The 26,185-nt window shown below is 47.8% G+C and overlaps 2 protein-coding genes across 2 annotated transcripts in view; one reads left to right on the top strand and one right to left on the bottom strand.

Annotated features, from left to right (window-relative positions):
- The window catches only part of COL4A2 (collagen type IV alpha 2 chain), a 191,000-nt gene extending 175,137 nt beyond the window's left edge, over positions 1-15,863 (bottom strand). The window contains exons 1-3 of the mRNA XM_023621825.2: positions 15,650-15,863; positions 15,244-15,331; positions 15,069-15,123 (exon numbers count right to left, since the gene is read on the bottom strand). Coding sequence (XP_023477593.2) covers positions 15,069-15,123; positions 15,244-15,287 — 99 coding nt within the window. The 5' untranslated portion in view covers positions 15,288-15,331; positions 15,650-15,863. The remainder of the gene's footprint in view (positions 1-15,068; positions 15,124-15,243; positions 15,332-15,649) is intronic.
- Positions 15,864-15,924: 61 nt separating this feature from the next.
- Positions 15,925-26,185, top strand: part of COL4A1 (collagen type IV alpha 1 chain) — a 147,037-nt gene continuing 136,776 nt past the window's right edge. Inside the window, exon 1 of the mRNA XM_023621826.2 lies at positions 15,925-16,222. Coding sequence (XP_023477594.2) covers positions 16,139-16,222 — 84 coding nt within the window. The 5' untranslated portion in view covers positions 15,925-16,138. The remainder of the gene's footprint in view (positions 16,223-26,185) is intronic.

Raw genomic sequence — 26,185 nt, 5'->3', positions numbered from 1 at the left:
GTGTAGAATGAGAGCTTGGGCTCAGCGTGTCAGAACAAAACACTGAAAACGGGACTCTTCTCTGAGCCTGCCTCTGGATGTCCTCCCTCCCACCCCGGGAGCCTTGTGATCAAGCTTCCAGTCTCCTTGTTCAGAAACCTGAAGTATCTTGAGCCTTCCCATGGAATGGTGAAATAACACCTGTATTTAATAAAATTCCTTAAGCACCTCATGCAGATCGCTGTGCCTGGGGAGGACGCAAGGTCTGAGCTCTCAGGGAGCCTGGAGTCCAGTGCAGAAAGGAAGAGGAGCAAGGACTGGAGGTAGACACTGATAGAGTAGTTTAGACTCTCTGTCTCCACTTCTCCATGCTCTGGAGTGTCCCCACCCCATTGTGCCTGTAACCCCAGCACTGCGAGAAGAAAGAGGCCCAGGGCCTTCCAGCTTGGTAAACCTATGATAAGACCTCAGTCTTGGTGGCATCTGATGGCCTAATGACCACACCCTCCTAGAGACAGTCTCCTCTCCAGGCTTCTGAGCCACAGCTTCTCCAGGGCCTCCTCCTGGCTGTCTGTCTGCCTCCCTCCCTCGTCTTCGTGCTTCCATTCTCTATTTTCTTCCTAAGCAACCTCGTGCAGCCCTGGGGCCTTGGGAGCTCCAGCAAGTCCATGACGCCCTCATCTGCATCTCCGGCCCAGGCCTCACTTGTGAGCTTCAAACCTGCCCATGTGTGCTCTCCTGGACAGCTGCACGGTGCTTGTCCCAGAGGAACCCCAAATGAGCACGCCCTCGGAACCCACCATCAGGGAGTGGTCAGCATTCACCAGAAAGCGAGACAAACATCAAGAGGAGAGGGGCCGCCAGGAAGCCAGACAGAAGTGGGAAGACTGAGTGTGACAGATGGAAGTGCAGGGGGGCCCGTGGCCAATGGCCCGCTCACGCCTCTGCTTTGAGCTGAGCTGTGACTCCCTTCTTCTAAACCTGACGTTAACCATTGAAACCTACCAACCAAGAAAATAGAACTGGGCTTAAAATTCATAACTTAAGAAGCATAGGAATATTACTTAGCCTCCAAAAGAAAGGAAATTCTGATACATGCTACAACGTGGATGAACCTTGAAGACACTATGCCGAGTGAAATAAGCCAGACTCGAAAGGACAAATACTCTATGATGCCACTTACATGAGGTACCTAGAATAGGAACAGGAAGTAGAAGAGAGAGAACCAGGGGCCGGGGGGAGGGAGGAATGTGGGGTCACTAATGGGGGATATATTTTAATGTGGACAGAGTATCAGTTTGAGATGATGAAGAAAGTTCTGGAAATTGATGGTGGTGATGGTTGCACATAATGTGAATGTACTTAATGCCACAGAACTGTACACTTAAAAATGGCTAAGATGATAAATTTTATGTTATATGTATTTTACTTCAGCTAAAAAAACAAAAACAAAAAAACAGTATAAAAGAATCAACACAGGTTTGTACTATATCTATACAAGAGACCTGAGCTGACGTTTATAAGATCATTTTCAAATGATTCAGTTACAAACACTGTATGTTCGTCGTGTATGCGATGTATCAATCATGTGTCAAGATTTTATTTTTTATTTCAGGAATTTACTTAATCTTTAACACATGAAAATGCTTAGAAAGAATAAAGATCTGGGCCAGGCCGGTGGTGCAGCAGTTAAGTGTGCACATTCCGCTTCATGGCCCGGGGTTTGCCGGTTCAGATCCTGGGTGTGGACATGGCACTGCTTGGCCAGCCATGCTGTGGTAGGCATCCCATATATAAAATAGAGGAAGATGGGCACAGATGTTAGCTCAGGGCCAGTCTTCCTCAGCATAAAGAGGAGGATTGGCAGCAGATGTTAGCTCAGGGCTAATCTTCCTCAAAAAAAAAAAAAAAGAAAAGAAAGAAAGAATAAAGATCTAAAGTGTTTTTTGATGTGAGGAATTAAGGAAAACCTGCCTTTTTCCACTGTTTACTCTTAGAGACTCTAGATAATTAAACCCAATGAAGAAGAAAAATGAACATGAAGGCAAAAATGCTGCATGAATAAACAGCCTTAGCCTTTTGTCCTTATTCAAGAACTAGAAGAATAAAGGTTTTGTTAAGCGTACTGTAAAAAGGAGGAAAAAAAATTTAAAAATTGATGAAACATATGTATGTATGTATATCCCCTTTTAAATAAACTTATTTTCCCTGAGATACTGCTCTGGCTTTGCTCTCCCGTTTTTACACCAAAGAGAAGCGGATGGTCTTGGGTTAGATTTTGTTCCAGAGGACCCAACCTTTCAGTTATTTGAACTAGCAGTGGTGTCAGCCATTGCTTGTTCTAGAACTTTTAGACAGGATCAATACTATTCTCAACAGCTTTTACTTCCCAAGTAAGGAATTTTGGGGATTTACTCTCCTGTCCCCCTCTGGAATAAAGCCAGTCATTTATTTCTAGAACATGAAATTCCAATCAGGTGAGAAGCAGAAAAAAAACCAAAACACTCCTGTTGGAGAGCAAAAAAATTACCCACCAACCACAGTGCAGGGGCTCAGCGGCACCCATCAATCACAGCACATGGGCTCAGAATCACCCACCAATGACGGCACAGGGGCTCAGTAGCACCCACCAATAACGGCACAGGGGCTCAGTAGCACTCACCAATCACAGCACAGGAGCTGAGCTGAAATGAATGGCACCCACGTGGCGTGGGCATCGGAGTCCAATGACTGGCTCACCAGCAGTGGAGGGGACCCCGGGCTGTGTACCGCCAGCTGTGTCTCACCACCTTGTGTACTAGGTAAGCCATTCCCGGGGCATGGGGCAGAGTTTGGCGGTGGAGAGCCCAGGAGAATCACAGCCTTCTGGTGAGCACTACAAATCGTCCTCCTGATCTTAGAGGGCTAAGTGGTCTCTGAATGGGCTTTGAATTCCTTTACAATCATTTGAGGGACTGTATAAATCCCAATGGCCAGGCTGTACCCCGGATCCAGGAAGTCAGAATCCCTGGGGGATGGGCCCAGACCAGCATTCTGGAACATTCCCTAGATGACTGCCATGTGCAGCCCAGGTTGACAAACACTGCTAACTCTGATGCCTGGCCCCACCCCAGAGCAGCTCGCTCAGAATATCTGAAGAGCAGGGTCAGGGCTGTAGTCTCACAGAGTTCCCCAGGTGACCCTGACGTCCTGCCAGGCCCACCAGGTCCCTGGCTTCACAGAAAACTCGAGGCGAAGTCTGCATGTAAATGCTGATGTCAGATCCACTTTTGAGCAAAGTTTTAGATCTAGAAGAGCACAGGGTCTCGGTGGAGACATTTTGGAACAGGGATGAAAAAGAGGAAATGAGAATTTATTAAGAGGAATTTTCCTCTTTTTTCCCCCTAATTTCCTTAATGGGACTGCATTGACATGAATTGGAAGAGGATGATTTTTCTCTTCCATCTCCTGGCAAGAACAATTCAGCTGGAAAAGAAGAGTGGTGTGCTGCTACTAGGATTGGCACTACCACTACTGTCACCGGTGCCACTACTCCTAGGAGAGAGAGAGAGGGGAGCAGGCATGAGCACTTACGACTAGATGAAGGCTCCTGGGGGCTGAATTTGCTCTCTTACCTTGTTCCCTGCACCTTTCCTCCCTGTACGGGAGCTGGAGCTGAGCAACTTGGGTGACTTTCCACTCTAATCAAGAACAGACCTGACAACTAGATGCCGCGTTCCTGTAAACCGGGGTGCTGTGCTTCCTCCTAGATTCACTTGGCAGAACACGAGGACTACATTCTCCTTTGAGACCCCAGGAAATCTTTTAAGAGTTTGAAGGAATGCTTCATGTCATGCCTTGAGGGCATGTTCTTATGTGATAGTAGGAACCAGACCTGTTACCAGAAGGACATGTTACTAACCCGATCCATCATTCTACTAGCCTCCATTTTAAACATGAATGGTTTTTGCTAAAATTGTCATTTTTAACTTTGCAGCTTTTTAGAAATGCAATGAAAATGAATATGTTTGCTGTTTTGCAATTTAATAAGAGCCAAGGCAGATGGCTGAAAACTCCACTGTACCATGTGACTTAATGAGAAATGCATTTATTTTTCCAGCCTCTGGCATCTTGATGTTGGTAAGCACACGCAAAAACTGATGTCTACACGTATCGGCATAAGGTTTACAAATCATTTCAGACTACTTGCTGTTAATATTCCTTGTTTTGCAACGGGAAGAGGAGGCTGGACCATAAAAGCTGATGACTAAGACGAAGGAAATCCTGTCTGAGCTAAGATTGCCTTGGGGGGGGCGGGGTGGGAGGAAAGCAGCTGAAACCTGGTGGGAACTGGTAGGGAAGGAAGGTGGTTTTTCTATAGGAAAGGAGAGTGTCTCAGACCCCTTTTTGGCCCTTCATTGTGACTTGGACGGTTGTTACAATGAGGACAATGACCAAGTAAGGAAGAAAGGGAAGAAGATGATTTTTCCTCCCTGTAATCTCCAGCCGGAATCTTCTTGTTTGAATCCATCCACTGGCCTTGCTCACCTGGGTGCTTAAGAGGAAACAGGTGGGTCTGTGTGTCCTGTTCATCCTGGTTGAGGAACCACAGTAGACAGACATCGAGTGTCGCTAATCTCGGAAATCAATGCCCTGTAGGAATTGGCACGGGGAATCCTCTCCTAAGATTCTGTTGTGAGATTTCTATGCCACATTGCCAAACCAAAATCTCTTGAGTTTTCTTGCTTTGTTTAAATTATACTTCGGTCTCAGAATTATTTGAACAAAATGTTCTTTGTTTCTAAGTCTTTCCATTTGTTCTAGAAATAATTTAGTTGTACCTTGACATAACTTTAAAGTTCTTCCCTTTGCTGCTATTTCTCAAACTTAAGAAAACGAAAACAACTGTCCAAAGGCATCGAGAAGATGCCCCTACTACGCCTGTCACACCACGCGAACTGTGCGTGCAATGGCGAGCTTGTCCCCAGCTCAGCCTCCTGGCACCACAGCTACTCCCTGCCAGGAGCTACGAAGATGGCAGGGTCTCAGCGCTCTGGGCACCAGAATCCTGAAGATGAGAACCTGACTCCTTACAATTCCCTCCCACATCTCTTCAGTGCTGCTGGCCTGGTGCACCTGTGCCCACGTCCTCCTCTGCCCCACTATGCCTTGCTGGGCCCAGACTCTCCTCTCCTCTGCCTTGAAGGCCACACGCAGAGAAGGCCCTGTGACAGCAGAGAGGCCTGCAATAATTGTTCTCTCCTTTAAACTCAGTAAAAATCGAACTTATCTTTCTGTGGCTTCAAGTTTTTATGTTTTGAGGATGAAGACACATATTTAATTGAAAAAAACTCCTAGCACTAAATATCCATCAGCTAACATTTGTCAAGCATTACCATGTAAGACTGCAAAGATCTCTGCATGCAATTCCGTCTTTTAGCCTCAGGGCATACTTATGAGGAGGAATGATTTTTATTCATTTTAGAAATGCAACTAAAGCTTAAAAGCTAAGCAACTTGTCCAAAGTCACGCAGCCAGGAAGCAGCAAAAGCAGGTTTCAAACTCAAGACCCAAGCTGGCCTTGTTCCTCCCAGACCCCATACCACACTCCTGCTGTTTCTTCCCTATTCCCCTCAGAACAAAGCGTGGTTCTGAGTCTTGAGTGCGGCTTCTGCAGGCGTTTGCTGATGAGTGCGTCGCATGTGGAACCCACAGGACCGCAGGCTCCTGAGGTCACAGGAGACAGGACCTAGTCTCAGACCGTGGACTTGTGCAGGGTGCTCTCCCATCAGGGACAATCCCACATGGCAATATTTAACTCAAAAGGTTTGGTCAGGCAGTTGGACAACTCCTATTCCATATACATATACACAGAGCCCTCAGGACACTCCCACCTTCTGCTCCTGGCCTGTCCTTGCTCTGGACCCACACCTGAGCCCATGGGAGGATTAATGTGCATAATTTGTGAGCAAATACTATTCCTAGGAGAATCGAACATGTTCATTTGGCGAACGAATTTCACATAAATGATCTCACCATGAACTTGTGACATAGTTATCAGCATTCCTGTTTTACACATGAAGAAAAGCGGGCTCAGAAAGAAAAAGTGACTTCTCCCAGTCATGGGACTCAAACCCACATGCTCCAACTCTCTTTAATAGACCACACCTGTCTACCTGTTGGCACGTGGGAGATTCCACTGGAAAACATCAGAACGAAAAACAAAGCAGTAAAAGCAGACCCCAACAGGAAGAAGGTGGCGTCGGTCCAGGAAAAAGTGGATTCTGTCATCATTCCCCTGCTGTCCAAGGGGGTCTCCTGCACGGCCTAGATAATTTTGGGAAGGTGTCTTACTCCCCAGGGGGTTTCGGTAAATCTCTCTCCAAGTCAGGGCTAACAGTTTTCCAAAAGCCTCTCCGTCTGCCCTGAGATAATGCTGTGCCTGCAGGCCCCTCCCCCCTTTGCAGAGCTGTAATAAACACACCTTCCTGGCCTGAAATTTCCAAAAGGACCTGGAGAAGGAGACTCCGGCAGGCCCTCTGTTCTGCTGATTGGAGCCCCCTCTCCTGCTCATCCTTTCTGAGCCTCCCCTGAGTGAAGCCTTTCTAGTCTAGTTTCTCAGAGTTCACGAGCTACTCGGTCGTCTACACGCATAGGTCAGCCTCTCTACAGAAGGCACCTTAAAGAACAGGTCTGCCTAATGCTCCCCTGAGACAGTCATTCTCCCTGCTTCTGCCTGGGCAGCCCTTGTGGAGAAAGGAGCCAGGAGCATCCAAGGGCCGTGTGTGTGTGTGTGTGTGTGTGTGTGTGTGTGCGCGCGCGCGCACGCGTGCACTCACTTATGTCCTCTGTTCTCTCTCTCATCTTGATATTTACCTATCTATCTAATCATCTATCTATCTATGTCTATCTCTGTGACTCTCTCTCATCTACTTACCTATCTGTGATTTATTTATCTATCTCTATCATCTGTCTGTCATGTATCTATATCTATTAGCTGTCTATCTATACATCATCTTTCTGTCACCTATCTATATCTATCTCTATCAATCATCTATATCTCTATCATCTAATCCATCATCTATCTATATTCCACATAAATAATATACACATATATTTACATATAATGTACATATGTATATTTTACATATCCAGCATTTTACATATTTGGAATATGCACACATATTCTATGGCTAGGAATTTTTCAGCCTAGCACAGTGGTTAAGAGCAGAGGTTTTGGAATCAGCAAGTCTTGGGCTTCAGTTCCAGCTTTATTCCTTCTTGACCTTAACAAGTGCCCTAACCTGCGTGTGCCTCAGTCTGCACATCTGTAAAGGGGGTAACAGTTGTAGGCATTTAGCGGGTAATGTGTGTCAGTGGTTAGATCAGTTCCTGGCCCCAATGTGCTTGACTAATGGGAGTTGCTGTGTTTCTCCCTGGGATGTTTTAGCCATTCCTGGGAGTTGTGGAGCCCAGAAGCACCTTCAGGAGCTACTCTTTCTTATGTTGATCTCAGGGGACCCCTTCCCTTTCTCCAACCTGGAGCCAGTGTCAGCAGGGTGAGGGCAGAGGAGGAGGCAGGCTGAACCAGCAGGTCCCGCATCTCTCCTCCCCACACCAGTCTGCAATTACTGCACAGTCCTTGCTAATCGGCATCCCATTCCTCTAATGGACAAAGCAGAGTCCTGGAGGCATCCCAGGGAGCATGCCCACCAGCAGGAGCCCTTTCTTCTGTTCTCACAGGGCCCACATCCCTCCACAAAGACTCACACATCCCAAAGTGCTCAACATGCGGAAAAACGTATTGTTATGTAATTTCTACCAGGTACCAGAAAACTAGTCCATGTAAGCCAATAACACAAATTCTTCTGTAATTCCCACAGGGGAGATCACTCAGCTGGGCAAAAGCAGCAAAATAGGAATTTTATGGGTGGGGCTGAAACAACCCCTAGGAAAAAACGCAAATCTTTCCTGGAGAGATCAATGCTTTCTTTACCATCTTTACCATCATATATGGCTAGCTTTATCCAGTGGGGGGTGTGATTTCCAGCATTTAATTTGGAAAAAAAAAAACCAACAGTGAGAAAAAATATACTTTTATCTAGCCTTTTATTGTTTGTTCCATGACTGTATTCCTCATCCAAAAGATCTACACACTTTCAACTCACTACATCTTCACTCACTTATGGAGCAGACTTGATTGAGTGCCTGCTGTGTTTCAGGCCCTGGAGCACACAATGTCCCAGCGAACAAACCCTGGGGGAAAGATACAGTATGCCCTAAACTTTGGGTGGTGGTGACGACAAATGTTTAGTATCTTCAGGACCTATGAATGATCTTAAAATCACTGATCTTATAATCATTGATCTCTAACGATAATTTAAAGTCCTAGCAGTTTGAGAGGGCACGTTAATTAAATTCTTAAATGGGTCTCAATTCCAAGGGACAGAGGTCCCAGCCAGCTGCAGGTATCCTGACATCTGCCACATGGGTCCTCTGATAGGCAAGGGAGCAGGGTGTCCTTCTCGTCACAAGGCCTGCAGGCTACTGAGAGGAGAAAGGATGTGTAGGAAGCTACACAACAGAATTGCCAAGGGCCAGGGGCCAGCGGCTGCTCTGTTCCTGCAGGGTGCTGACAGAGGCAAATGTGTGAGGCAACAGCCCTTGGCCACTGGCCATCCTTGTTCCTGGCCCTTTATCCCAGGCCATAACAAAAGTAGAAGTTGTGACCACTTGGAGACTGCTAACTTCAAATTCCACCACAATGTCCTGTGGCAATACAGGGAGCACATGTGGAGGTGGGGTTGGGGACCCTGGACATCCCAGGGCAGAGCCACTTTCTCATCCTTGCCACCCACTGGGTTTCCTAGACATGCAAGAAGGTGGGGGTGAGGCTCCCCTTTTCTGTACAGCACCTACAGATGCTGGCCCCACAGATGAGTCAGGGCAGCGCTGTGACCATGTAATGTTTAATATCTTCCTGGAAGCGACACCATCATGCAAACCTGCCATGCCATCGCAAGCTCGGGAAACAACTGTGCAACCGTTTTCCCTCCCCAGTCAGTCAGTCAGTTAGAGGAGGCTCTTGTAGTTCACCCCGGGACCCTGTGCGAGATGCTAAGCTGTGGAAACTCCATCGGGCTGCCTTTCCTCTCCTCTCTTCATAAAGCACTCCACCCAAGTGAGGGGACAAAAGCCCTTTCCCCTGGCAGGGGTCACTTCTGCTATATTTCCAAGTACACAGAAGTGCCTTTTGTTTACTTAGCCTATGAGAGAAAAGAATGGGAGCAATATTTTCCTCTCACTGGCCACATCTGCGGCTCACTAGTGTAAGACTTGCTGATTCTCAGCTTTCTCTCTGCACTTGTCTGTCTGGTTCAAGCACGCCAAATGTGACTGGTCCATGGCTTCTAAGAGCAGATGTTTACTTGGAAATAATTTAGATTTCCAGAAAAGTTGCAAAGATAGTGCAGAGAGGCCCTGTATAGCCTTCACCCAGACATGATGATGCTATGTCAACATCTTATAGAACTTCAGCACATTTCATCAAAACTGGAAATTAACCTGAGTACATTAGCTAAACTACAGACTCTACTAGAATTTGATCAGTTTTTCCACTAGTGTTCTCTCTTCCAGGATCCAGTCCAGGATACTGCATTGCACTTGGACAGTTTTTTACAAAAGAACTTGTTGCTTCAAAAGGCAGCCTCACTCAAGGCAGCAGAACACATCCTAACAGAAGGCCCAGTGTGCATCAAGAGTCTGCCAGGAGCGGCAGGAGATGGGCAGGTACCAGCAGGAGGAGATCCAGGCGCTCAGGGCTTAGTTAGGGTCTAGTGGGTGGGGCAGAGCTTGCAGGGGGAGCTGTGGGCAATGTGCACTTTCTTTGAGATTCACTCCTGACCCATCTGGACAGGACTGGAGAAACCCATGGGATCTCCCTAAGATTAGACATCCCCTTCTTCTTTCATAGATAAGCTAAAGAGAAATCACAGACCCCAGGGAAGCCAATGAAACCAAGGTTAGTGAGTCATTCAGGGCTTCAGCTGTCCCAGGAGTGTCTCATTAACTGAGGGAGCAGCTTCCAGAGGAGTGGCAAGAGGTGACTACCAAATAACCTGCCCCTGCTCTCATCTCAGGCGATTAAGTACCATTCACTGGATTCCAGAAGCTTCTCACACTCTGAAGATGAAATGCGGAATGCAGCATATTTAAGTCATATCCTGGAGCAGCCCACATGCTTACTTGGAAAAGCATTCCCATTTCCAATGTTACAGCTGCAAAGGGTGAGAGCCAGCTCACTGTGGCGGTCTCAGCCCAGGGCAGCACCGTGTGCGCTCTGTTCTGACTCTCCAGCTAATCCGGGTGCCTGCTTTCCAGAAGCAGTCCAGCACGGACATCACACCACACAACTCTTCTTCAGTCTTCCCTCACACCCCAGAACCAGAGCGTTAGGTGACTTGCCCTGGGGTCAAACAGCCAGTTGGTACCCAGGCTGGGTGGCACTTTGTTGCCCCCAAGACTACTGTGCAGCCACTGGCCCTGGAGACCACCAGCCACTGCACAGACTGCCTGGGTTACAAGCGGAATCAACCAAGGCCATGGTTCCAAACTTCACTCACCATCTTCCCCAACGGTGAGCCCACCAAGAGACTCCAGCAGACACAGCGAGAGGCCCAAGTCAGAGCTTCCTCTAAAGGCCTCTCATCAAAGGCGAGTATTCTCTTTCAGAGCAAAAGAACACCGCCTTCCAAAACCACCTTCTACGTAGTGATACCTTCATTGTATCATCATCAAACATAATGTTGAAAACTTCTGTCTCCCTTCCACTTCCATCTTTCCCTCACATTTTCTCTATTATTTCATTGAAGCTAGTCACCCATTTTTTTTACCCTCTCCCCAGAAAGACAGACAATCCTTTGACTTTTATTATTTTAGCAGTCTTTGTTTTCTATTCTAGAACTTTTTACTTGAATCTCACTTTTTTGCTCTCCCTCTGGTTCTGAAAATACCCACTGACAGTGTGACAGCTGTGTCCCCTCTGTCCACCCTTTGTACCTGCAACTGGCTGGATGCTATGACAAATCCCTGGTGTCATTTACTGTGGCTAGGGCATACAAGCCACCCCGGGGGGCTTACTTTAATAGCCTCCAGAGAGCAGGAGACAGGCCCGTTTTTCCATTAACAGAGAAAGAACCTTGTGATATCTCCCTTCTTCTTGGGGGCCTAGATTTTGAACAATAGGACTAAAGCTCTAGAGAATTCTGGGAAAGAACTGTTCTCCATAATTCTTAAATAGAGCCCTGGAAGCATCTTAGCAATATACGTGTTTCATAATTTTTCAATACGCTGATTGAAAGGAGAAGAGAAAAACTTTAGAACACATGGCTTCTTTTCCCTTCTTTTTTTTGCTGGGAGGAGGGAAATGCGTGGCAGGCTGCAGGAGCATCAGTTGGACTTTCCAGGGCTTGGAGCCCTGGAAGGCGCCCTGGAAACTGAAGCTGGTGCGGAAGGCAGTCAGGAGCGCAGCATTTCCCGGGGACACAGCCCCTGTGCCTGCAGGGCTCTGGCTGCCCCCACACCTGTGAGAATCTACATTATGTGGCCCGTCTCCCCAGCTTAGTGGTGAGACTGGCCCACAGCACATTTGATCTCAGGGAAGGTCTTTGTTATTTGGAATTCTCTTCCTCCCAGAATCACACAGGACTGGTCTCTTAGATCTTCAAGGCTGCTGCCCCATCTCTTGAGATAAGTAACAACACTCAGCATGGGTTGCAGTGAGCACTTTTAAGTCTCCAGGAAGGCCAGGAGCACACCGCCACAGGAACCTCCCCACACACAGGCCCAGCAGACACCTCCTGCACACGCTCCACCCCACACACCTCAGAGGGCAGCATGTGCCATGTGCATCCACTCAAGCGACAGCTGCCAGCCCTAGAGGTGGGGCCAGTATTCCCATCTGCATTGTGGGGGAGGGGTAACCGGCACACAGGGGTTTGGTGAGAGCTAGTGTGTGGCGGCAGCTCCTCAGATGCCGGGTTGGGACTGGCCCCAGGGAGCCTGCCTTCAGAGTCGGGATGGCAACCCTATGCCACACTGCCTTTTAGGATGGGCCATCTGCACACGCTCCCAGCACCCTGGCGCTGCATTTGAGGCATGCCACCTTAGGAAAGGCAGCCTGAACAACAGGGAGTGCTGTTGCACATGCCGAGCACCCGTGTCCACACTGGGTCCCGAGCCCAGGATGCCCAGTGGGATTTCTCCTTCCTTTTCTCCCCTTGGATGCCCAATTGCATCACTTCTCCCTTGCTCTGGGCTCCGCTTCCGAGCAAAGCAGGAGGGGAGGATGAGGGAGAGTCGCCTTCCCAGAAACCAGTGTGTGGCTTTACTCTGTTAGTCACAGTCAAGAGCAAGGAGAAACACAACCAGGAGACTCAAATCCTGGACCTCAAGAGCGCCCTCTTTACTGACTCAGTGTGATCCCGGGAAACAGTGCTGCAGGCAGATGCCTGGGTTCAAATCGCACGTCTGCCACTTACAAAGACAGAGAGCCTGGGCAAGCTGCTTAAACTCTGTGCCTCTGTCTTCTCATCCGCAGAACGGGGGTAATAATAGTTACTTACTCAAGGAGGTGTGTTTTCTTATGAGGCTTAGATGAATTAATGCACACAAATTGGCACCTAGGAAGTACTCATTAAATCATTTTCTATTTCTTCACTGACCATTTTCAGCTACTTCTGCTACAAAGCTCATCAAGCTACAACCAGCAGCCCTTTTTACTGAATTGACCCCCACCCCCAGCCAAGAGTCCTTCGCACCAAGAGGCAATGAGACAGGACTCTTGAGCATGGCAGTCAAACAGGGGAGGAGCTGAACTTGCCACAATTAAGAAAGATTTTTTAATGAATACAGTTAAGGATCAAGAAATTATTTCATGAGTAACAGCTATTAAAGCCAGTGGTCAATAAGAAGGCAGGAAGTAGAAGATCCATTGTTGAACATAACACATTGCATGTCTGTTGAATAATACATATCAATATGTCTCTAGTAAAATGACTCAAAAGTATTTATCTGTCTTTATGTGTAGTTTAGAATCGAATGCCCAGGGAAATGAAATAAATTGGCAAGTGACTCCAATGGCCTTCCAACCCAATATTCTTAACTCAGTGGCTGCCAAACTTTGGCATCAAGTGGGAATGCAGGCTCCCACGCTCCAGCCCAGGAAGACTGACTAGAAAGTCTGAGATTCCAACCAGAAGTCTGAATTTTTAAGCAGCCTTTCCAGGTGAGTGTAGGGGGCCAAGGATTGTACTCTGAGAAACACTGCTAGGCAAGAAATGGTCTTGGTCCCATCCAAGGGCAGAGAGCAAGGGGGACTCAGGTGGCTGTGCAGCGTCTAAGAGGTTTTAGAGGAAGGTACAGAGGGGCATTCCATGTGGCAGGGCACTGGCCTCTGTACCAAGCTGGGGGACATTCTCTTCCTGTTCAAACGGTGGAAACTGGGGCTCAGGATTTATGAGATCAAGGCAGAGCTGCGTTTAGTACCCTGGGCTTCTGATAGGAAGCCCTGTCCACCAATTTTAGGATCAGTCGCAGAGAAGATTCCTGAGACTCTACCATCCTCAGGAAGGGGAACATTGATATTACAAAAGTGGTTCTAGGGGACCGAGGGGTGTGAGAGACAGCACAGCCAATGTGCACACTCTCAACACGATTCTGTGCTCTCCTTTTGGGGGACCTCTTCCTCCTTTGAGTGTGTGCGTGTTGGTCTGGCTCATAACTCTGTGCCAAGTCCTATATGTCATGTGTGCATAAAGACCCATAAGGGTCAATGGGCTGGTTTAAATATTTAGATTCTGGTCTTCTTCAATCAGGACATGTGGAAACGAAGGAGAGACGGACCTGAGCTCTAAGAAAACTTCAGCCTGGAATGCTCTGGTCAAAGTCTGTGACCTCCTCTTCTGACTTCCCAATCTGGGCCCTCAACTGGAGTAGAAGGCAGCAGACAGAAGTGAGGCTAAAGGTCCTTTCCCAAGCTAGGGTAGCTCTTCGCTGCTCCCTGCCTTTAAAATCCTTGTTTGTTTTACACGAGGACAGAACAATGTGAAAATAACAGAATTTAAATCAAAGCACCAACACGGCTTCCCATTGTTCCCTGTGCGCTCTCCGCCCAGAGTGGGAACCCAGAGGGGAGGGGGCGTTCCCAAGCGGAGTCACCTGGGAAATCAGGTGTGACAGAAATCCTATCCCATCAGACACAGCACAGAGAGAGTGGGGTCCAGAACACCTCATCAGTCCCCTGGATTTTCAGTCCCAGTTTAAACATTTGTGTCCTCAACTGAAGGGACCCAGCAAACCGGTGGCACTTCAGCCCTGTTACATAAAGCTCGACGAAAGTGGCTCCTACTAGTTAAACACAATTTACAAAATCCCACAGGGCAGTCACCAGTGCAATGACAATACCGGCAGAGCCGCCTTGACGGCAGGGCTGGGGGGGGGGGGGTGGACACTCAGTAAACAAGGTCACAGGTGGGAACCTTATCAGATCTCACCGGTGACTCTTCCAGCGCCAGAATAAGACCGGAAAAAATGCATGTTTTCTGCCATTCTTCCCTCACAATGGTCAAATTGTACAATGTTGTCGTGTTCCTCTCCTCGCCCCGCCCATTCCCCCAAAGCTTCTCTTTTAAAAGAATGAGACTCTTCGCAAAGGACAGTACCTAGACACCAGCTTCTCAATGCCACACGTCTCTCCCCCCTCGCCCGGCGCCTCACTGCCATGTGACTGACAGTCATCCTCGATACTAAGGCTGGGCTTGGCTCAACCGAGGGAAAAGCACGCCGCAGGCTACGTTTTAAATTATTGGCTCCCGTGGAAGCGCAGACCCCTGTAATGCACAGGAGTGAAGGTGGGGAACCCAAGGCACACAAGTTCCCTGGGAAAAGCGAGCTTTCTCAGAACCTGGGCTGGGCAGGGGCTGCAGGAGGACACACAGGCACACAAACACGCTCAGGGCAGCACGCACGAGCTGCCTTTCGGCAAGGCCACTCGGTGTCCCAACCACTCTTGGGTGCGCGAATAAAGCCCGTGAACCGGAGGCAGGACTTACCCCAAGGACGCTGTGGGCCAGGAGCCCCACTGTCACGAACCCCAGCAACAGCCACCTGGATGGGAGAGGGAGGAAGAGCGCCGTGAGCGTGTGGCCGCGGCTGGGCATTTCCTGAAAGTTACACGAAAGGTCCCGTCGCGCAGGACCCACGGGGACACGGCAAAAAGTTGCTTACCGCCGCAGGGCAGGGCTGGACGCCGCGCACTGGTGTCTGTCCATGCTCCCAATCTGGCCACTCTGGGCTCGGGTCAGTCCGTCCCAGCCTGGAAGGCGAGAGACAAAGCGGGCTGAGCTCGGGCTGGGAGGGGAGCATCCTCGCCGCCCGCGTCGGTCTGCGAGACGCGGGAAAGCGGGGTGAGCCCCCGCCTCCTCGCAGGGGTGACACAGAGGCGCCCCACGGCGAGACAGAAGAAAGGGGAGCCTTCCATTTAGGCCCTGGCTGGTGCTACTCAGCCGTGGCCGCTCAACACCCCCCCCGGCCCCCACACCACTCCTGAGAGAAGGGCGCGCAGCCCGAGGCTGCTCAGGGCGCCCCAAGTCTGTGGCCTTGGCCCGGGTCTCGTCCCCGGGGTCGCTCTCACCTCCGGCCCGGCTTCAGGGGCTGCCGCCCGCGCGCATCCGCCCTCCAGCCGCGCGCCCGCCCTCCAGGCCTCCCTGGGCGCCGGCCTCGGGGCCCGCGCGGCTGCTCGCAGTCCTCCGCGCGGTGGGCGAGCGCGGAGCGCAGGGTCGCGCCGCGGCTGCGGGAGGGTGCGGAGCGCGGAGCCCTGGCGTCCCGGCGCGCGGCGGCCACAATCCGCGAGCCGCGCGCTCCCGCCGCCTCTTACCCGCGCCGCAGGGTCCTCCCCTTTGAGACGCCGCCCGCGCGCCGCCGAGGGGAGGGGGCAGCGCCAACAAATTGGGGAGCTCGCCTGGCCGCGCTCAGGTCTCCGCCGCGAGCCGCCGCGCCCGGGACGGTGCGCAGCGCTCACGCCCCGGCCCTCGCCCAGTGAGCCGCCCGCCGCGGCCCCCGAGCGTCCGGCCGCCGGCCCCCGCCGCCCCTCGCCGGTCCCCGCCGCCCCGGGCGCGCCACCATGGGGCCCCGGCTCGGCGTCTGGCTGCTGCTGCTGCCCGCCGCCCTCCTGCTCCATGAGGAGCGCAGCCGGGCCGCTGCGAAGGTGAGTCCCGCCGGCTCCGCTCCCGGCGTCCCGCCCTGCGCCCGGGGCGCCCGGCGCAGCCCCTTTGTCCCTGGCCGGAGCCGCTCGCCCGCCCCTCGGGGGTCGCGCGTGGCACGGCCAGGTGCAGTCTCTGGGCGGGTTCCCGCTGGTTATCCCTGGAGGCTGCCATCGCGCATCCATTAGGGGAGACTCCTTTGTTGTGGGCTGGGTAGGGGCAAGTTAGGGGACTCCTCGGGGCCCGGGGCAAGCAAGCAGAACTTGGAGCGCACCGTGCGGGGTTAGGGTGCCCGGGAGTCAGCAGGATTTGAACTCGCAACGCGGGGCCCTGGGCCGCTGGGCGCCTTCACCTGCCCTGGGGCCCCGGGTGGGCCGGGGGCGGGAGGGGTGGACACGGAGCCCCACGCTGCTCGGAACCCCACATGTGTGCCCGGGAGTCGCTTTGGGCGTGTTTCTGTGGTTCTTTGGAGACTCTGCTGGTTGATGCTGAACAGTTCTGGGCCGTTTGCCTGGAAACAGCTGTATCTTTGCTTTCCCACGACTTTTCTCTTGCTAACGTCCTCTCAGGAACAGAAGTGGGGCTGCTCTTTAGTGCAGCTTTAAGGAGTTACCATACTCGACCCACTGCCTTTTATTAGTATATTTTTAAAAGAAATTATAACCACATTTACATTTGAGTGTAAAACCAAAATGAAACTGCATCTCATTGTTCTACGAACCAATTGTTTTCCTAGTTTTCCTTTCCTCCGGCTATGTGCTTGCCCGGAAAGGATCTGGGAGTTCTGATTGCAGAAGTCAAGGCTTCCAGCTCTGGACAGTCCTTGACGTCCTGTTGTTCTTCTTTCCTTCTTTCCTTCCCCTGGGACAGAAGAAAGACCTCAGCTGTTCCCCGGGTCAAAGCCCTGTAGACAAAACCCAGGAAGGTGTGGCTTCTAAACACATTTTGCATCGCCCCCCAAAGGTTTAACAGTGATTTTGCTGCTGCCACATTTGCCATTTACTCTTGCCGTTTCAAATCCAACCCTTGCTCCCGGTTTTTTATTTGTTTGTTTCCCTTTTAACTTCTCTTAGGAAGAAGGATAACTCGCTGGCTTCACTGTGTATAAATTATTAACTGTTACTTGCCAGAATAAACTGGTAATATGCACGTCTCATCACTCGGGGTTTGCTTCCCAGCCGGCACCTCCTGCCCCGGGTAATGAAAGGACTAATGATTACACCAGCAATTGACTTCAGATTGTTTCTCCCAGCCCAGAGTCTAGCCAAGCACCATAGCCAGTTATTTAAACACTCTCTGATAATGATGACAAAATACTTTCAAAAGAGGAGGCTCCAGAACGCTTTATTTGGGTCCAGAAACACTGACCAAAACGTGTAACACTTCCAAAGAGTGACTGCTAAACTGGATGTCAAGCAAATGTGAGAAAGTTCTCTACTTGGAAATATGAACTTCTGTTTGGACTTAGATTTTCTGATTGATAATATTAGCAAAGCAAAACTAGTTGTAAGAGCTAGCTTTTCAAATAGCCAGGACTTTAAAGAATGAGCCACTCACTTATGGGAAGTCCTGTTCCTAGCTGGGAAATCAAAATCATTCCTGTTGAGTTTGCGATTATTTTACTTCCCTTTAATTATTCTCGAAAGCCCAAATACATTCCTGTGCACGGGCTTTGCTCTGTCCCTCAGGGTCTCATGTAGTGTTTCAAGCGATCTGGCATGTGGACATCCTCTGATCACCAAGTGAGTTGACAGGTATTATCATTACACTGTATTTTTCCTGGCTTAGTTAGAGGCAGAAAATTTATTGCTATGTGTATGACTGAGTGTACAAGGAAATCCATTTAATAATAATATCTAGATAATTTTTAAATTGATCTCACTTTTCATGCCATCAGTAACGTTTTTTGCTTACCTCTTTCCAGAATCAGTTGTTAAGTGTACCAAAAAGTTGAAATAACTTCCATATTGATCCAAGCAAAATATCACTTAAAAATAGATTTTGAATGATAAGATGCTGTGGATCAATCAAACCCTAATTCAGAAGCTGCTATGAGTGATTCTTGGAAACCCTGCTCCTTTGGAGTATCTGAATCACACTTTGCCTGCATTTATATGCCCAAATTGCATGCATTTTTTTTCACGTGCAAGGCTGTTTGATTTTATATTTGACCATATCTGCTGTGGACATACTGTTCATTTACTGGTGGATGGATTTTCTAAGCCGGTGGTTTTTTCCCATGCCACACCTACCCCCCATTCCCCTTCCCAGCTTTCCTTTCTTAGGCAAGAAAAGAGGACGAGGGTGCAGGCCTGAGACAAGAATGTGCCCAGAGTGTTATGCTCGTGAGTGGCCTCTGTTCTCAGTCAGGCAGTCATACTGAGCTGCATGAATTATTCCTTCCGCAGCCTTCAAACTGCCCCCCAAACTGGTCTGTGTGATGCTTCTTAGCGAATTATTTCTCAGGATCAGAAATATGAACTTTTCCCGGAGAGTGGGGACGCCTGCCTAGTCATATTGGCATCTCCAGACCATTAGTCACTACTCCTGGGACCAAATGACCTAGAATTCAAATACAGTGAGATTTAATTCCCATGCGAGTATGGACCATGTTCTGCTAGAAACATAATTTAAGTGAGAAGGCTGGTTTCTGACTTAGTCCCAATGACAGCAACATGGACCTAGTATCTCGAGAGTGAGATTGGTGAAGATGTAGTCCAAATCGTCCTGCTCTTCCTAGACGGAACTGGATCAGGGTGAAGGGCAGCACCTCTAATTCCAACCAGAAGTAATGCACATAACCCATGTGTGTGTAACAGTGTACTCTTACAGAATTACTAGCGATGTGTTTCAGTCACACACACAGAACAAGTGTGGTTTAGGGACTAAAAGATCCTAAATTTGTGTCTGCTTTTATTAAGCAGATGATTTTGGAGGACTCATTAACCCAATGCCTCAGTTTCCCTGGCAGACGTGTCCCTCCTCCCAGGGATCTGTCCCTTCCTTCCTTCATTCGGCACATGTGCCCTGAGCACTTCATGTCATGCACTCTACCAGGTGCTGGCCGTGCAACAGTGAGTGGGACCTACTCTCTGCCCCCAGGAAGGTTGCAGTCTGGTGAGAAATACTGAGAAAGAAACAGGCCTCTACAACTCAGGCTGGTAAATACTATAATCAAGGGAAACCAAGGGCCATAGGAGCACCTAATCCTGCTCTGGGGAACTCAGGGAAGCTTCCAGGAGGACATCCCACCTCTGAATCTGAAGCAGAAATAGGAACTGTAACCCCCGTATGTTATTTTCATATGCATTATTATGGCACACTGTGTAGTCACGTGCTGCATGATGACATTTCAGTCAACGACTGGCCGCATGTACGACAGTGGTCTCATGAGATGACTACCATATAGCCCAGGTGTGTAGGCCATACCACCTGGGTTTGTGTTGGTACACTCTGTGATGTCTGTACAACAATGGCATCACCCAACAGCACATTTCTCAGAATGTATTCCCACCAAGCGACACATGATTATACAAGGGAGGTGTGATAATTCTGCCTGTCCTTTCACAAATCTAAGGGTCTTTGCATTTAAAGTTGACCCTCAAGTTTCCTCCTTTGAGATACCAAGATGTCATTGTTTCTGTTATTAACAAGCCTGGTATCTGAACTTTTCTCTCGGAGGGGTAGAGAGAAATTGAGGGGCAGGGTCTAGAACAGTGATAAGAAGCACTGGCTCCAACCAGGTGTCCCCTCCCCAGGGCTGCAGGTACATTGGGACGTTTAGAAAGTTGCAGCACGGGTGGCTGATTCTAGGCGGGAGTGCCTTTGGGAACTGACCCAGAAAACTTACCCTCACTTAGGCAAGGACATGAGGGAATTCACAAAACCCTACATTATTCATTAACAGGACCGTCGGCAGATTTCTTAGGACTGGTAAGAATGGCCGTAACTTAACAAGTTCAGTTATCTAGTTAAGAGCGGGTGAAGATTTTGCACATAAGTTGAACCCACAGTGACGCTCTAAAACGGAGGACATCCAGAACACTTGTTTTGATGAAGTATACAGTGTTTGTTGTAACGATTGTTCTAGAATTGAAAAAGGATTAAGCTCATTAAAATGTCTCTCAAGCAGATTTGGTATTTTGAATTCTTGGGATAGAGTAAGCAAAAGCAACAATAGAATGCCTAAAATAATACCATTAGAGCATGGTTCTTCCTGCTATTAAACAACCACTAAAAAATGTCAACTATAGAACAATACAAAAGACATATTCCTACCATTCTTGTGCATACAGTGAAAGGGGATATAAACCAGAAGGGGCTCCAATTGTCAGTTTCTGTTGAGGAGTTTAGCAGTGTAAGAATTACTTTGGGGTTAGTGTTTTCATGGTCTGGTGTCCCTCCATTGTTCTCCTGGTCTTAACCTTGTGGCATGAGTCTATCCTAGTTTTCTTTGTATTTCTCTGCTTCTCTGTTCTTCTTCCTCTTCCAGACCCTGCAGTGTGGGGGTGCTATGGGGGTATGCTTCATCTCCCTTTTCTCTACCCTCTCCACCTGGGGAGGTCTTCTCACGTGATGCGTTATCGTTCCGTGAAGGTGACTCCAAACCTTCTTCTTGAACGCCAGTCTAGCATCTTACGTTCCCATGGACTATCTCACCTGGGCTGTCCCGCTTTGATGGCAGACTTAGCAAATATGTCCAGAAGTGAACCTGCAGTCTGTTACCCAGACTGACTGCCGTTCCCAACTCTCCCCTTTTGGTCATTGGCACCCCGATGTGTCTGGAGGCTCAGCCCGGAGACCATGGCTTCCTCTGGAGGCCTCACCTTTTGCTCCGTTGTAACCTCCATGTCACTCAGTCGCCAGGTCTACCACGTCTTCTTTCTGCATGCTTCTCAGAGTCCCCCTCTGCTTTCTCTTCCCATGGCTGTGACCCCATTCCAGGCCTCCTCCCCTTGTGCCAGGACAGCCACAAAACTTTCCTGGCTCCTGCCCCTCCTTTCAGCCTCCTGTTCTCTCCAGCCCATTCCTTATGCTGTCATGAGGCCTGTCTTGAGATCCCATTTATGGCCTTGTGAGTCCTCTGCTCAGGATCTGACTACCTACAATCTAACCAAAAGTTCCCAACTCTTTGGCTGGGTGGTTTTTGTTTGTTTTTTAAAAAAGACTTTATTTTCTTTAGAGCAGCTTTAGGTTCAAAGCAAAATGGAGAGGAAGGTAAAGAGATTTCCCACATAACCCCTGTGCCCACACACGCACAGCTTCCCCCACTATCAACATCCTCACCAGTGTGGTGCTTTTGTCACACTTGATGAACATACACTGACACATCTTTGTCCCCCAGAGTCCATAGTTACATTAGGGTTCACTCTTGGTGTTGTACAGTCTATGGATTAGGACAAATGTATAATCACATACAGCCTTCACTGTAATATTATACAGCGTATTTTCACTGTATTAACAATCTTCTGTGCTCCACTCGTTCATCCCTCCCTCCCGACCCCTGACAACCACTGAGCTTTTTACTGCCTCCATAGTTTTGCTTTTTCTAGAATGTCACATAGTTGGAATCATACAATATGTAGCCTTTTTAGACTGGCTTCTTTCACTTAGTAATATGCATTTAAGGTTCCTCCATGTCATTTCATGGCTTGGTCACTCATTTCTTTTCAGTACTGAATAATATCCCATTGTCTGGGTGTACCACACTCTATTTATGCGTTCATCTACTGAAGGATACCTTGATTACTTCCAGGTTTTGGTAGTTATGAATAAACCTATATAAACATCCATGTGCAGGCTTTTGTGTGGACATAAGTTCCCAGCTCCTTTGGGTAAATACCAAGGAGTGCGATTGCTGGATCGTATGGTAAGAGTATGTTTAGTTTGGGAAGAAACTACTAAACTGTCTTCCAAAGTGTCTGTACCATTTTGACTTCCCGCCAGCAGTGAATGGGAGGTCCTGGTGCTCCACGTCCTCATCAGCATTTGGTGTTGTCAGTGTTGGGTTTTAGCCATTCTAATAGGTGGTATCTTGTTGTTTTGTTAGTTTGGCTTGGTTTTATTTACCCTTCACAATATGGTCCATGAAATTATCTGGCCTTATTCTTCATACCACCCAATGTGCAACTTGAGTAATTGTCATGAAGGACTAATCCTGTGTTCCGCAGAGGCTCTCTTTGAGCCTCAGGTCCCTAATCCATCAGACGAGGACAGTACAGCGTCTACAGAAGCTTTCAAGTTGCACAGTGAAGTTGTGCGCTGAAGCGAGTGAGCACTCAAGAAACGTTGGTTGTTATCAGTGCCATGTGGCTCAGATCACGTTGTCTTATGTATGTTCATTTGACACCCCTGACAATTCTGAGACGCTGGAGGACTAGCTTCTTTTTAAAGTGCCCCTACTGTTTGGGGGCGTGCCGGAGACAGAGGGGGAAATCATTAATTGCTTGTCTTGGTTCTAATGTCTCTGGCTGTCGTTCACTCAGGACCCCGGGAGAGCCCTGGAGGACCTGTGTGCTGGCTCACGTAGAGGATATTACAGTCCTGACCCTTGTGGTGGTTCTAGGAAACACAGGGAAAAGTAATGCGGAATGAAGGTGTTTCCTCTTAATTTGGAATTAGGAGTAGATATTCCACCACAGACTAAACACGCCTTGGAAATATATACAAGGCTGAACTCTTTATGTAAATAGTTTGTTCCATGGTTTAGTAATATTCCTAGCTTTGCTATGTTTGATTTTTAATGTGCATACTGTAAGAACATTTTATGTCATCTGAGTCGTAAAGCTTGCTTGGCTTGTGGTAAAGTAAAAGGCAAACGCATCAGGTATTAAAGAAGTATTTTATGTCCCATGTGGGCTTCTCCTAATCTGTTGGTTGTATCTCTTGCTCATAAAGGAGAGTTATCCAACCGCCTCGTCTTTTATCACTCTTGGAATCAATACTTGGTTGAGAGTTTTGGATTACTATTGTTTATTACTGAATAAACATCTTAGCGTAGCATGGGTATTTTTTTCTTGTTCAGATAACAGCAAGAGACACTGGCTGTGAGCTGGAAGAGTCCAATTTGACGTCAGTTGCTCTATTTCTATTTCACCAAATATACTGATCTTTGGAGAAGCCATTTGTGTATTCACTCACAGTTTAGCTGATTAAATAAACACTGTCCAGCTCGGCAGAATATTTGGAGATGCAGTATTCCTGTATTTGACTTTTAATTAAAAATTTTATTGAGTTTCTGCTTTAGAAAATGAACATATTCCTTTATGAAGAACAAAACCCAGTGTTTTCTAGTTGTAACTCAGCATTTCCAAAGCTGTTTGCACGAATTTTTCCCAGCAGCCACTTGTACACCTAGAGATGAAGAAGGTTCAGAGAATAGTGATACAAAGCGTGTCTTCATTTCAGAAAGATAAATCTTACCTAACACTCCTCCTTTAGCTTAGGGGGCATTTCTGAGGGTCCTGTGTCAACGTTGGTTTCCTGCTTCAGAATGTTACAAATAAACCCAATGATTCCCATTTTGGTATTTTTCCTTCATTAATGTGTCTTTTAATCAGTGGAAGATTTGGCTACTACATCTCTGACAATATTTTTATAAAGTAAACATACTATTTTTGTAATATGAAAAAACAATCAAAATTTAATCTAAAATCCACAATTATCCTTTTATGCAACCAGTGGGTTATTTTTTTAGCACAAGACCATTACTTTCCATATCATCCAAGAGTATCAGCTTTAAAATGTCATTTTTAAATACAGGTATTCCTTTTCCTAGTTAGCTTTAGTTTTTGAGTTGCATTTTATAATTTTTAAAAGAATACAATAACATTTTAATGATGCAGAGTTATTACTAAGTTGCATGAAACTTATTTGCTAGGTCCAGGCTATTCCTGTGTCAGAGCCTGAGTTAAGGTATTATTATTCTTGTCATTATTACCTATAATGTGCCAAGTTTTATTAGGGATAAAAGGCCACAGAACCTATAGTTTGGTCTATTTTTTGTAATGTTCATTTGGAAAATACTTGATCTAACTTTGTCTCTTACATAGACATTGTATACTGTCTGAAGGTTCAGCTTAATTCCAAGGACTCTAAAATTAGCCAGGCAAAAGAAATATCAATTTCCCTAAGAAGCTTGCATTAAAGGGGCAGATGTACACACAGCTCTTGGAAAGACAATTGCAAGGTTTCAGATGCAACCAGAGAGGAAGATAGTCCAGCAACACACTTGCTCTGCCTAGGGTGGCAGGCACCGCGGTTAAGCATGGGTGCTGGTTTGAAAATCAGCCGTGCCTCTGACAGCTGTGTGACCGTGTGCAGATTACCTACCTCTCTCTGCCCACATTTCCCCATCTGTAAAATGGGGACAGCAGTGGTGCCTCGCTTAGAGGAGCTGTATGAGGATTAAATGGTTAATGTTTGCAAAGCATGTATTCAGTGCCGGCTTCATGCCAGGCACTATTCTGCTTATTAAATTAAAAACATATTTCAAGAAATAAATAGCAGAGTAATTATATCATCAAGGCAGCCTGGGGCTGGGGAAGGTCACAGAAGGCCATCTGTACCAGTAGTTCTTGAATTTGAGCTCACAGCAGAATGTCCTAGAGAGCTCGATGGATGCCGGGTCCCACTCCCAGACTTTCTGGTTCCGGGGGTGTGGGGTGCACCTAGAAGTGCATTTCTAACAGGGGATGCTGATGCTGCTGGTCTGGAGACCACAGATCTTGGCCATTCTCTTCATCTTACAGGGGCAGCTGCTTCATGGATGTGAGCTATAAGCGCGCTGTTCTGGGACATTAGTTTGTACTCAAATAGAATCTGAACCATTGCATTTAAAATGACTCCCCCAGTTTTTCTTTTCTTTTTCTTTTCTTGTTGGTTGTTGTTACTGCTGGCAATTCCAGTTCCTGCCCTGTGGTGCCGTTTGGAGTGTTTGGAGTGGGAAGAAAGTTCTAGAAGCAAGCATATAGAGTGTCAGGACATTTGAGAATTAATTTGGGGAGAGCTTGGCTGATGAGAGGTGGGGGCAGCTGGTGCTAGAGAAGATCCTGCTCCCCTCCTCAGGACGTGGCACCTGAGGTTTCTCCTGATTATCTACTTTAAGTCAGAGTTTTTCCATTGCTTTGGCTCCATTCATGCCCACGCATCTGCTGAGAATGGGCACCGATGGTTGCTTAGAGGCTGACCAAGCCAGAACCCAGTCAGGGCTTGCGAGGCCGGACCCCCAGTGCATGACTTCGGCTTCTTACAGTGCCCACGCTCACCCACCTCTTCTGTCCTTGGCCTCTTGGCCCCAGAATGAGGAATTTCTGTTTGTATCTTATTATGGCCAAATCCATTTTCTGGAGATTCAAGACCATTCGGGGTTAGTGGTTTAAAATAACTCCTAAATTTCGGTTTGGTCATGGCCTATAAAATTGAGATGAACTTGCCACAACAGGAAACTGGTCAGTGGTGGGAGAAGAATGCCACAGTTGGGGTAGTCCAGCTTCCGGGTCAGATATATGTTGGGTAAGTACCCAGAGCTGGTCCAGTGTCAGTCCTGTTCACTGAGAGCTGGGGCCAACGCTCCTTATTATGGAGGGTGTGCAGTGGGGAGTCTTGTCGATTCCTCCCTCATTTGTGCCTCATCTTTAACCAACATTTTCATGCTAAACATGCTAAGGACAGATGCTTTTTATCAGTTCCTGAAAGCAACTCTGAACAAATAGCTATTGGGTGCCTTTGTACTAATTAGATTTTGTTTTCTGAAATAGTTGAAAATAATAAGATTATATGTCTTTCATCTGGAATTCAGACTTTTAAAACTTTTAAAAAAAATCTATAATTAATTATTTTTTATTTTTTGTTGACCTTAGATCTTTTCTCTTCTTTCATGGAGTTATCATCCATTAATATATTACAGAGATATGTGTTTTTTTCTCTTGACTAGATAATTCTTTTAAAAGAATTTGTAACCAAAGTGC

Source organism: Equus caballus, chromosome 17 (genome assembly GCF_041296265.1).
Source record: "Equus caballus isolate H_3958 breed thoroughbred chromosome 17, TB-T2T, whole genome shotgun sequence".
NCBI classification, from domain to species: Eukaryota; Metazoa; Chordata; class Mammalia; order Perissodactyla; family Equidae; genus Equus; species Equus caballus.
The sequence above is the reverse complement of the archived record's forward strand: the minus strand, read 5'-3'. Positions and strand labels throughout refer to the sequence as shown.